General features: G+C 38.1%; 2 protein-coding genes across 2 annotated transcripts; one reads left to right on the forward strand and one right to left on the reverse strand.

The window, feature by feature from the left end:
- The first annotated feature begins 746 nt into the window (after positions 1-746).
- Positions 747-9618, forward strand: LOC141436574 (DNA mismatch repair protein Msh2-like). Its single transcript, XM_074099576.1, has 4 exons — positions 747-978; positions 1735-1826; positions 5881-6106; positions 9379-9618. Exons 1-4 carry the CDS (start codon positions 943-945, stop codon positions 9616-9618), a joined length of 594 nt encoding a protein of 197 aa, XP_073955677.1. The 5' UTR covers positions 747-942.
- A 1621-nt stretch (positions 9619-11239) lies between these two features.
- Positions 11240-13524, reverse strand: LOC141436133 (death-associated inhibitor of apoptosis 1-like). The gene is made up of 2 exons (XM_074098993.1): positions 13476-13524; positions 11240-12297 (listed from the first exon to the last, which is right to left on the reverse strand). Exons 1-2 carry the CDS (start codon positions 13507-13509, stop codon positions 11267-11269), a joined length of 1065 nt encoding a protein of 354 aa, XP_073955094.1. The 5' UTR covers positions 13510-13524; the 3' UTR covers positions 11240-11266.
- Positions 13525-13890: the final 366 nt, after the last annotated feature.

Below are 13890 nucleotides of genomic sequence, written 5' to 3' on the forward strand. Positions count from 1 at the left end.
TCGAGGAAGCTGTTTAGTGTAGTGTGAGCTGTTGAATGTGTATTTTACAGCTGTGCTTCAGCTTTTAAGGGCGAGAATATTACAGTTAGAATTCCCCCGGTCACAGCTGATCGACAGCACCCCCCTTGGCCGACAAAAACGGTCAAGGGTGAGTTGGTTATAAATATATTTAGTCGTACAAACTCGTGTAGTAAATGAATGTAATAAAATGCCTACTTTTATAAAATAAATAAGTAAATATTAAATACATATTATTACGTAAATAAATGAATCAAGTGAAAACTACGGTGGCGACCTCTAGAGTTCGTCCGCCATTCTGCTCAGAGATCCCTTATTGAGGAAAGCGCCATCTAGCTTGCACTGAGCTAACTAGATGTCAGCGATCGCCTGTGTGCATCGTGACACAGCCTGTAATCGTATAACAGCAGAGTTACGGATATCTAGTACTTTAAAAGCCAATAATAAAAAACCTGTTTTATAACTGATTTTATCTGAATTACGACGTAAAATGCTTGAATAAGGGTTGTGTGTTCACCAACCCAATAACTCGATCTAATGATTCATAAAAATTTCGAATTTAAACTTTTACGCTGAATATTTTTCAACAATCAATAAAATTATTTTGACTTATCGGGTTTGACCACGCAACCCTAACTGTGACATCAGTTGTGTCACAGAGTACATATATAATATTATTTCAGGCCTTTGTTTACACAATTTTCGTGCCACCCTATATTTCCTTACAGATTCCTGTCTCATGCATGTAGTAACAGGCGCCAATATGGGCGGCAAATCCACTTGGATGCGCTCATGCGGCGCGGCAGCCTTACTGGCCCACGCGGGCTGTTTGGTACCAGCGGCGAGTGCAACTGTACCGAGACTAAAGGCGCTATGCGCTAGGGTTGGCGCGGCCGATCGGGAGCAGAGAGGACAGAGCACTTTATGCTGGAAATGATTGAGTCTGCTACTATTCTGAGAGTAAGTGTGATATGCTTATGATAGTAATGACAGTGTAGACGCCATTACAATAATTCTAAAATGCTATAGTCTATTTTTAAACCAAGATACTAAAATGACTTTTCATGTGTTACGTTTTATACATCTTCATCTTATAAATAATGATGTGCCCACAACTAGTAATTACCGAAAAGTTTTGGTATGTACTTACCTAGTACATCTGTGATCATCTGTGATGTACTAACACACATAGGGCTTTTAGTACATTCTAAAAAAGGTAAAACGGGTTTAATGAAAATGCCACCGTTTAGGAGATATTTCGACTTCTTGTAGATGTTGATGTTTAAGTTTCAATGTGATCCTAAGAAAGACCTTCCTAAAAGCTCAATGCTTTTAGGCAGGTCAGGTTGTATTTTGTTTCCATAAAATGTTATGTTTTATCGATAATTTACAATTATGTCGAAAGCCGAAATCATGGAGCAGCACTATTCGTACTATGCTCGTCACATTATTTTAAATTTGACATTTCATACAGTCACTTTAGTATGTTGGTTATAAAATAAACAGAGTATATTGTCCTAAAGATTATAATTAGTCCGTCAGCTAGATTATCAGGAAAACATAATTATGAGTCACAGACATAGCTGTTCTCCTCGCGTGGTGGCGAAGTAGTAAGGTAGCCAGTTTTGCTTTAAACCTACGGAAAGTGACGCTTGATTTGATTAATTATTTACTATAACGTAGTTTATGTAATTCATTCCTTTGTTTTTTTTTCAGACAGCTACACCAGATTCTTTAGTGCTTATTGATGAACTGGGCAGAGGCACATCGACATATGAGGGTTGCGGCATCGCCTGGGCTATAGCAGAGTAAGTTACTTCGAGTATATGTACCGCCGAGGAATTTAAATCACATACCAGGATATTATGGGCCTTTTCATAATCAATTTTGCTGTTTTCTTTTGCCAATGTATAGGATGTCAACATGACATTAGTAGCACAAAGGTTCCACCCTGGTACGTGATTCAGTTTCTTCGACCATACTACAACTTTTTACCTCGTCACTTGGCTTCCACATTAAGTTGTATTCCGTTGATATGGACCTTCTTAAAATGACGCACATTAATCGTTAGTCTGTTCAATCAGTTTCTAAAAATATCCAAATACAAAGGACCATTATCCATCGAGGAGGATTATCCGTTATTATCATCTCAGCCGTAGGACGTCCACTATTAGACATAGGCCTCCCCCATAGACCTCCAGTTGCTGCGGTTGGCAGCGGCTTTCATCCACCGTGAACCCGCGACTTCCGTCCATCTCGTTGATGGTTGGTGGCTCGTTGGCGATTGAATAACTCGGCTAAAATACGAACAATTCACGATGGTACAGTCAACGTCTTAAATAAGTGATCACTTTTGTACCTTATCATTTTAACGTCATGTTTGAAAAGCCATACGAAATTGCGTAACGACTGAAAGTGACAAGGTACAGAAATGATCACTTATTTCTGACGTTGACTGTACTGTACGTACATGATCACCTCGGTCGCGAAATTCGTCAAGTTTCAAATTTGTGCGACTGTTTTGTTTTGGTTAGTCTGCGTTTCTAGGAACGTACAACTTTAGTCGCTGTCAGTCTCAAATATTTTTTGTAACTTTATTTATTTTCTAACGTTTTTAGGGTTAGAATAGAAATAAAGTCAGCTAAAGAAATGAGAAGCCATCAAAGTCACCTGGTACCGTCAAGGACTTATTCATGAGCCACCATGGAACCATTCCACAGTAAACGTCTTAGTGACATCGCATTAATTAACAAGGAAAATCGTAATGACTTTTCCTTTGAAAAGGTTCCATGGTCGCTCATGAATTAAAGTCCATGACCGTTCAGTTTCTTCGACTATTGCCGTAAATGCGACGCAGAATAATTGATATCCTTATAATTAACGTTTTTATTTGATGTGTATGCAATTATACATAATATCACGATATGGTAACTGTGTAAACGAAAATTAGCCTTATTTCTGGTAGATGAAGATTCAAAATCATTTACTAAGTGGCTTTTTTATATTTTTTAAACAATCAGTTTGCTTATGTACTAGAGGACTTTACAGATAAATGTACATGCTTTTGTACATACGTAAACTCACAATCTATATAGAGGTTATAATTTCAATTGGCATGAAGAACAAGCCTCTGCATGAGCATTTTGAACTATACACAATTATTATAAAGACCAAAACCAAGTATAACAATTGGTTTATATGACTTTTATATTTCCACCTTAAAATATTATGTTTCAGTTTCCAAGAATATAAAGATTGAAAACATAATAAAAGTCGATAAGATGTTTTTTTATTGATAAAGTTTCAAACATGATTTATCGCACACGTAGACACGAATATCCTGTACTGTACACACTTATTGGCGCCTTACTGTCGCCAAGATAATGATTCAAACATTCCTTCTCAAGAATTATACTTTTAACCTAAATACCTAATACGTTTTCTAGCAGCTTCAAGATTTCTCTCGAAGTTTCGAATGTTAGCGGATTTGCATTTTTTTAAGTAGCCTATAACGGTCTCCCACTGCTGGGAGAAGGCCTCCCATTTCTCCTTCCACTCTTCTCTGGCTTTGGCAAAATGTTGCCAGTTCGGCTGGCTGGAAGCGGTTCTGCAATACCACACGAATAGACTCGGATCGGCCACAGCTCGAAACCGTTTTTAAGGCTTTAATTTTTATTGACTGCATAAGCATCGTCATCCAATCTGCAAGTCTGGAACCACTGAAACCATAAAAACAACTGTAATGTTAAAATAAAATGCCCATAAAATGACATGTTATGGGCTGGAACACCTTCTCGGATTTCCTTGCTTTGCTAAATATTTGTCTGTAGGTTTTTATAGCATTTCAAAAGTGGAGAGAGCACTGCAGACCAGTGTAGTTAACTTTATTATATTTTTGTTTTAAGTTGTTTTGGAAAGGAAACTTTCAGACCACGTAAATGGTTCAATATTCGCTGGGTGCAAAGTAGGAGGTGGGGAACCACGAATCGATCTCAGCGCGCGCCGTGGCCAAACAAGGAACTTTTCGGCGGACCAACTGTCACTATTTCCTAGTGAAATTTACGTATTCGTGCATTATTAAGCAAAAATAAATAAATATGTGTCACGAAACCTGCTGCGTAGTTAACTGCAAGAACAATGGCCTAAACAGTGATAACAAATTCTATAAATTTCCACAAGAAAGATGTTTTGTATGACGTCGATGTCACTGAAGTTAGATGAATTACACGAGCTTCAATGGTGTGGCTCATTACCTATGAATTTATGATCTTCACTAGTTTATTTTACAGTTTGGACATATTGAGCCAAAACTAAGTGTTTTCCTTTTATTGTTGTTTGTGGGTGGAAAGCAAGTGTGCTCGGAATCCAGTTTTTATAATTAATTTGGCCATGTTTAACTGAAAATCACAAAAAGTCTGCATTACTAACGACCTACTACAGTCATAAATAATCGTCTGCAATATATATGAAATGCGTTATTCGATTAAATTTGTTTATTTTATTACTTCTCGTGGGCTGTCCATAAGAAGGTCGTGTCCTGAAATTAATTGATTGTGCCATTTTAGACAGGAAATAAAAAAGGTCAACGTTATTATCGATACCATAGATTTACATGATCGAATAGAATAAATAAATAAATAATAAAATAAATATCATGGGACACTTGAATATATGTAAATTTCGATATTTTGTTGAAATTTTTTCTTTGTTTCCTTACTCTTCGTAATGACAGCCAGCCATTTGATATTTCAAAGTCCGCCGTAATTGTAACCGCTAGTTGGCACTGTCATCGCTCACCCAGCGAATTGCGGTTATGAGTAATAAAATTGATAGACAACAATACATAAAGAAGCGCCATATCCTGCCTGCTAGAGGCGTACAATATTTTAGGTTTATTTTTAGTCGGTCCAAAATAACCTATCTGTCGTTATAATAAAAAAACAAGCATTTTAATCATCAAAACAAGAATGTTAAAGTCGAACGGGTCACATTGATTGTAAATTTAGGTACAAATTTTATTGATAACAAGCATAATACCAAAGAATAGTTATTTGTTAGCAAAATCGGTATCGGATTATTGGGAATTTATAGGTACGTCATATATGTATGAGTGTATGACATGACATAGTGAAACAGATTTAGATTTTATTGAACAAAAAATAAAACTTGCTAATATTGGAAATAAATTGATTGCAACTTGCTAATACTTTGGCAGACTGCTTGACGCCAATGAGTGAATAATACTTCACTTTAACTTCTTTTAAATTTATATAATGAGTAATGAAAATTTATTACTTTTGTAAGAAAAGTAATGTAGTTGATATTAACCTGAAAATTTTTGGAGCTAAGTTGGTTCTACTACCGTCAATCTCAAATAATTATTCATATGCAACAAACCGAATCAAACCAAATCTTGTGAAATGACTAACCGAATAATATCGTGTTGCACGAATTTTTACAAATGATGTAATACTAGTATTTGCCTGTAGATGATGTCAAATTACTGAAGAGATGATGCCGGTTCGTGGTCGCCACTCGACGACTTTTCTCCCCAACGGTTATCTGTTACAGCTATGTCGATGACAATACAATACAATACAAATATTCTTTATTGACCACCAAAAGCAGCACAGACATTACAAAAATAAAAAATAAATTTTTTTATTTTTCTTTTGTTTTTCGACGAATTTCCATATTCCGGATTCTATCGCACAAGGAAACTACAAGCATAGCTCTCTCCATAGCTCGTTGCGTGACTCTGAGCCTCTCTAAAAAGCCAACAGTCAAGGACCGCGTCTCAGCGCCAAACTAAATGATAACCTTCTTGTATAATCTTCGTGAATCATCCATTACCTTTTTCAGAGAACTAGCAACAAAGTGCAAATGCTTCTGCCTGTTCGCAACTCACTACCACGAACTGACGAGACTTCCGAGCTTGCATCCGGGCGTAATCGTCAACTCCCACGCCGAAGCTTCCGTCGTAGATCAACAGTTACTGCTGCTTCATAAAATCGCCCCCGGCCCGGCGACACATTCCCTGGGACTCCACGTTGCTAAATTAGCCGATTTACCGGAATCCATAATCGAGGTATGATTTCCTTAAACTTCTTGATACTCTTTTCAATCTGAGGATGTCCACTAGGTGCTACGAATAAATAATAAGTCAGGAATTCGTCACTACTTTGAAAAAATCTCGTATCTAAAATCAACAAAATTGAACCTTTATTTAATGTCTATAAAGTTCACTCAGAAAAATTATTTATTTTGAGCTACGAGTTTTTTTAGTAGTGACGAATTGTAACTGCGTTAGGAAAATGGCCTTGCAAACACGGTTTCTAAACCGTGTTCTGGGCGGCATTTGTCGTGCATCTGACATTACAACACGCGCGTTAACCAATCCCTGCTTTGTTTCTGAATTTTAACCAATCAAGAAGCACGTATATTTGCAACCTCGAAATGATTCGTATTTGTTCATAAGTCGTTTTGGCTTAAATTATGGCCACTTTTTGTGTGGAATTTGTTCTGAGTTACGCTTCCTGACTTATTATTTATTCGTAGACTAGGAGCCATCATATTAAAGTGATCGGGGTCGAACAATTTGTGACTGTGAAAAATAACTGCGATTTTCTTAATAATGTGACAAGGCAGGGGGGGGTGTTAAAAAGTATGAAAAGTATTAAATCAAAGCGAGTTTTCGGTGGTTCTTCTATGTTTCATTAACATCGGATCAGGCGTTTTTGAGATATTGATCTTTGAAATGACAATGTCGGGAGCTTTCAACTTTTTAAGTTGATTAGGTTATCCTCTGAACCCTTTATAAAGGACCATTAATACTTAGAAAACGGCCGAATATACTCTATATTAATAATTTCGTACCGGTCTACGGTAGACTCGAACGAAATGCACATCAAATTGAAGAGCGTAAAAATTAGTAAATCCGAGTTGACAACTTGTAGGCGGAAATTCGGATTATCGAGTATTTTCAATATAACTTGAATAAATTACTAAGTATATAATGGCGCTCCGAAGTAACATGTCAAAGTCATCACATCAAAGTGGCGTTAGTGTCACGTCACCACGTGTACAGGTGTCACAGGTTGCATTTCGTTCTCCATTGTGACCTCTTCAGGTCCCACACACGGTACGATCGTCGATTTTCATCAGATCGATCGTACAGACGAATCGTACCGTATATGGAGCCCTTAGGTCTAATTTCTTTGATTATAAGACAGAGACATCATAGTTATTTGGGCAAATAAGATTTAGGAAATATCTACTGGTGAAATACCGATACGTAGGTTAGCCGTTAAAGTGTTTGTGATAATAATTAAGGCTGGGAATATACGTCAGATTTATCGATAAGTACGACAGTCTTTACTGGCAAAAATTTTTCCAACATATTATTATGAGTCTACATTTTACCCGAGCGAAGCCGGGTTTTCATCTAGTATACTTTATAAAGTACAATTGTTCATTGAATAAAGAATGCTAATAATTTGAAATAGTATCCAAAATATCAAAGCAGATCTACCAAGGTAGGTCTTAAGCACTAAGTTTTTTTTTTAAAGTTACGACTCAGGAGGCTATTGGAATACATTACCTGTGTCAAATAACCGCCAGGCGCTGAGTGTGTTAACCAAGCAATGAGCAGAGGTTCACTTGCCATTCCGCCGGTATCTCGCAGTCACAGCCTACTTCTAACCTAAATAAAATATTCACACCTTTAGTATAAGTAATAACTCTTATCCTAAATATTGTCGTCTAAACCTCTCCGGACCATCATCTTATTGTTATAATGCCAGAATATATGTAGGTGTAGTTGGGCATTTTCACAAAAAAGTGTACCCTTTCCTTTTTTTCAATTTTGGTAAAAATATGGTTTTCCTACTCAGAATCAAAAGCACAATCGATTCCGATGGTTTAAAAAATTGTCCCAATTAAAAATAACAGTTTTATGATACACTCGGTATGGGCGTCACAAAACTGACTCTTAAAATTTGTTTGAAAAAATTAAATACATTTAAAGAAAAGGTACACGTTTTTTGAAAACTCTTAAAGAAAGAGAGAGAGAGAGCATCATAATATAACACGACAGAAAATGTGAATGCAGCTTAAGTCTAGGGGTGGGGGGCTCATTCAGCTTTGCCGCCCTGGGCCCTGAACGACCTTAGTCCGCCACTGCATAAATTAACAAAATCATTACCTTCTTTGTTGGCAATGCATAAAAAAAATTGGTTACGCGCCATATCCCGTAGCTCATTAGAATACGATCGGTGTTGCGATATGTAGTCGATAACACTAGTCATGCCCGCGTCACCTAATCTAATTGCTTGATAAGGTGTGATAGCCGGTGACGGTGTTCCATTGTTCATAGTTAAAAATATATTCAGAACTATGTATTTGTTTTTGCCGTAAGTATAGTCAAGTGTAAAATTATGAACTTATTCAAAGTTTCAAAAATAAGTATACCTATAAAATAATTATATATAGTATTCCGATGCAATAAGGATGTAGTATCATATTTTTGACTGGTTTGAATAGATAAAAGTTGAAAACATCAGACATTTTTTTTTTTCAAGTTTAATATCTCAGAAGCAGTTGAACCGATTTTTATCAAATATACTTATAGCAAGGAAACTCGCTTTCACGTTAAAAAAACTGCATCGAAATCGGTCCATCCGTTTGAGAGCTACAATGCCACAGAGACAGAAAGGCATTGGCGTCAGACTTATAATATAACTTTCTTTTTGCGTCGGGGATTAGGTATAGTAGTAGAGCTGGCACCAATTTTTGGGTAGATACTTGAGGCAAGCTGAAAACTTGCCACATACTGAAAACTTGCCTCTCCAATTATTTCCCAACACAGAACTGTAGACCTGGCTGGTGAGTAGAGGGGCTAAATCAACCCCTAAATTTAAAAAATACTTTTTTCTCAAACATGACATGAAATATTGAAGTTGTGAAATATTGAAATAGTACTAGTAGGTTATTTTTTTCTATTGCCGAATGTTCGGCATTTAAACCGAATTTCGGTCGAATGTCGAAGTTCAGTTCAAGCTGCCGAAACTTTAAACCAAACGTAAAGCGAATTGCGGCCCATCCCTAAAATATACGTGTCCGATTTTTTTGAAAATGTAACTGACGGACTAATTACGTCGGGTGACAAGCAAAGTCACTAACTGCAAAAAAAAATAGTGGAATATATTACGATGCTAATAAGCATAAGTTTGATTATCCCTTTTGACTAGGTGGTAATTAGTGACTTTTGCTTGTCATCCGACGTTATATATTTTTAGGAATCCAGCCTTTTCTACTCTTCTTAATGTTACCATTTTCTCAAAATTTTACTTTTATTTTCAGTATGCTGAAGCAAAACAAGCGCAACTGGAGACAAACTTGTTTGAGACTGATAATAGCAATGATCAGGAGTCATCAGCCGGTCAAGAGCTGATCTTGGAATTTCTGCGCAAGTGCAAGAACATTGAAGCATCTCATACCTCAGATGAAGCAATGTTCAAAGAAATTAAAGTTTTAAAGAAAAACTTATTGCAGCAAGACAATAAGTATCTCCAGTCCCTTATGATTGGATGTGATAAATAATTCCAATGTTGTGTAATAAATGATCTGCTAGTATTTTCTCGTTTTCCTGCCTTGATCCGTGAAGAAGGGTTTGAGTCAAACAACAATGTTTATTTAACAAATGTTTTATTTTTATTTTTAACATTAATTATTCATTATAAAAACAAATTTGAATTTGACCTTATTTTGTCTAAATGGTCAATTTCTTTAATAATTTAATGTTCTATATGTGCACTTTGTTATTAATTCTAAAATTAATAATCAGTACGTTATAATGAGATGTGTATTGCAATTAAAAAATTATGATGATATGAACTGCTTCGATTAGCAAAAGTAGTTGTTGACTATGCGTCCCTTTCAACTAAAGTGGTACAAAATAGATGCACAATAATGCACATAGTGACTAACGAGAAACTGCATTCTAAATATTTGCTGCATTATTGAAAAAAACAGGTATATTTGATGGTTAACTAATGCAATGTTCTCAAATATCAATACCGTTTCTATTGTTAATTTGGTGCAATTAAGAACTTCATATCAAACTGATTTCTATTTCTAAAATAACAAAAATGTCACATTATTTATTTGACAGAACTCTACAACACAAATTCGTTATCTGCTTATCATTATGCCTACCTAATACTCTGTTTTGACATAAATAAAGTGAATTATTGTCAAATAGAAACCTATTTACAGAAACAATAACAGATTTAACTTAGGTGTTTAAAATGAAAATTAATGTTGTCATGTTTCTACTAGACAATGGAACAAGATATTTTATTATCAATCACCATGTCTTCATAACAGATTTACAGAAAATCATCTATCAAACTGAATTTTATCACTTTTTAAAAACAATCACTTTCATGCATAAATGAAGCTAGTTGAATATCAAAATATATCTTTAATCTATAGCACTTCTAATAGTTACTAGGTACTTCTCCAAGTTTAAAATGCAACCTTACATAATTTGAAGTGTTATAGGTAGAAGTAACGCCTGGCACTATACTTCCGTTTTTCGTATTCGAATTTCGGTCATTGAATCTCTGTCGCCTTATTTAAATATCGAAGTGCGTATATCGCTCAGCGTAGTACCAGCGTATGACATGTCGACACGAACATATATAATTGACAGTCTTTTGGTCAATATTTCGATTACCGTTAGCTTCATTCATAGCAGAGCTCAAATTACAAATCAATTTTACTTTGAACGGTGGGACAAAATGATAAGCTACAATATTTACATTTATATGTCATTTTTAATTTTAAAGATAAATAATTTAAAATCGTTCATCATATACACTGTTCCGCGGCGGTAAATCAGCCGGGCTGTGGGCCCCGGCGCCCGGAAGCGCCGCTGTCAATGGCATAATGCTAAATCACAGCTTAAGCGTAGTTTTTAGAATGCTTGGAAGCGTAGTCTTGGCGCGTGGTTCACATGGATAACCCCCTGCTTCCCACCTCAGCCCGGGTGATCCGGAATCTTAGTGGACCAAACGGGTCCAAGCCGGCCGCTGGGCTTAGTATATTCGGAAGCGGAGTTTCCGCGTGTGGTTCCAGCACCCCGCGGCTCGGGCCCCTTTGGTTCACTGGGATCACCCGAATTGACCCCGTCGGTACCTGTCTACGCAGCCCGGGTGATCCTGGATCACGAGCTAGGCGCCGGCTCTCACGAGTAGTACAGCCGCACCGCGCTCGTGAAAGTCCGCCGGCACATGGGGCACTTGTTGGTCGACATCGCGCACTTCGCGCACGCCACTACGTGCCCGCAAGGCACGAACACCACATTCCGCTCCTCGGCGTAACATATTTTGCACAATTTTGAGTCTTCCAAAGTGTCCGAGTCGTCGTTGGTGGAGGATGCCGTGGTCGCGGGTTCGGGCTTGGGCGCGCTCGTGGCCTCTTTCTCTTCGGGCACCACACAAGCCTCCGATATCACTTTCTGAACATAATCTCTGCCTTTGACGAGCTGCACGTACGCACATCGGTCGAACCACCGAGCGTGCTGTTCCCATGGTATGTCGTGACTCTCCCAATCTTTCAAACCACCGTCGCAGTAGAAGCATTTCGTCTTGTCGCTGTGACCGGTGTAGTAGAATCCGGCTTCCGCTAGTTCCTCGGGCTTCTGTCTCATGCTTTTGGGCCAGTCTTTGAAGGTGCGAAGGCGAGCAGACTCTGACGCGTATTTGGGATGAACAGGGCCGGGCATATAGACGCTGGCGCCGGTAGGAGGAGGCGCGCGCACGCCGCACTCGTCGTGTCCGACGGCCTCGGCAGGATCGATAGGAACGTTTCCAGTAACGCCGTGCTTTCTCAAAAAAGGGCACTGAGGAGCCCAGCGCTGGTGGTCCTTGGCGGGGTCGTCGCCCTCTTCCCACCGCATGATTTCGACTTTGCAAAAAGCGCATCGCACTTCGTCGCCACGGCCGAGGTAGTAGAATCCATTACGTGCTAAGGTTTGGGGGCTTAGGAAGGTGAGAGGCCACTTGTCGAAGGTTTTGAGCCGGATATCTTCGCGACACATGTCGGGGCTTAGTCCGTGGTTATCTGGTTTGTCGGCGGAGAGCGTTGCGGGCGGCGTGCCGGGCGAGGAGGCTGGTGAGCCCGCGCCAGGTTCGAACACCGGCAGGCTCACCAGCGGGAGTGTATTTGCCTTCTTTGGGGCGTTCTTGAACAAATCGATTGGCGATACCGTAGGTACTGAAAAGAGAGAAAGAAATCGATTAACACAGGCACAAAGTTTTTGGTGAATCATAGAAAAAATTATCAATTGACACAAAAATGTTGATTGTTGTTAAAGTTGGGAATAACACAGCAACACACCTATTTGACAGCACTTCAATGTTATAGTAAAGACGTCCATAATTACTAACTCCTTAAATTAGCAAGTACTTATAGACCCAAAATTGTGTGAAATATAAAATGGCTGCGAGCTCAGAAACAGTTTTCACATAACAAGTTCGCGTCGTTCGGTGCGGCGGCGGCTGGCTGCGCCATCGACATTCCAATGTCGCAGCCTCCCCTTGCCTCCCTAGCCCGCTAAGTGCACTCAGTGCGCATGCACCCAACGCACGCAATCAATTTTTCTTTAACCCTAACTTAAAAAAATACTTTCGAACTCTTGCACTTGCGTACAATAGGTACCATCAGCCAAATATGTGGTGTACCACCCTAAAGTTGATGATCTTTTGCATGTCATAAAACAATAATGCCAATAAACGTGTCTCTCAACTTGAAAGTTCGACTTTAGCGACATATTCATTTGATAGGAATTTGTTTAAAAATTGATAGACCACTTATTTGGCTGATGGTACCTACCTACTTACACTATGTAAACTTTTTTTTTTACTACACAGACATGTTTTTGATTTTTTATAACTAGTTTTATCTTATCTCTGTTCAACATTAACGAAGTAAACTTCGTACAATATTGCACAGTGGTTTGATTGTGCAGAAATTTGGACAAAAACAAAACAAGCGTATACTGTATCCAACGACGAACGATCGATAAAGTTATCAACAGGAATATTATGAGTACGTGGGAATTATTTTAATAATTGCTAGTTATGTGGGTAACAGTTGAAACCTTAATTTTAATTGCCTTCGAACAAAAATATGTACTTAAAAAAACCATTGTTTACATTTGTCATTCTTTACAAAGTACCTATTGATTTTATTTATTACAACTGATTGCTGCGTCGTCGCAACTTGAATGTAGTGTAGTCTACGTTTAGGTTCCTATATAATCAAGTGTGTAGAATACTTTATGTTGATGTGGGTACATGCACGTAATAAAAAACCGAACTATGTGATCTACAACTTAAATACAACATAGTACGCAACAAAACAATGGCCGCAAAACATCAATCGATATTTACCATTTCTATGTTGGGAATCAACTAAAATGGGCATTTTGACGAAATTATACACTTTTGACAATCACGTGACACTCCAATAGCACATTGCAACAGACAGTTTCACAAGTTGAAAGAAATTAACTTTTAGGATTTCAAAATACAAAAATGGCGTACGACTTGATTCGAGCATCGTTGGCTACTCGCTTTTGTCGCCTAGTGGGGCGATATAGCACTGGCAATGACTGCCCCTCTGCGCAAGCGTACAAATTTAAAGAGGGTTCGTTCGTATTCGCCTACGTGGGGTGCACAGCTGTGCGGTCCTATAATTATAAGTCTTTATTATTACAATTTTCAACGTTCTGTTGGACATAGGCGCATATTAATTAGCTGCTTTTAACTACTCCTACGCATAAATATTTCGGAAGAGAGTAGTCCC

Source organism: Choristoneura fumiferana, chromosome 16, assembly GCF_025370935.1.
Source record: "Choristoneura fumiferana chromosome 16, NRCan_CFum_1, whole genome shotgun sequence".
NCBI classification, from domain to species: Eukaryota; Metazoa; Arthropoda; class Insecta; order Lepidoptera; family Tortricidae; genus Choristoneura; species Choristoneura fumiferana.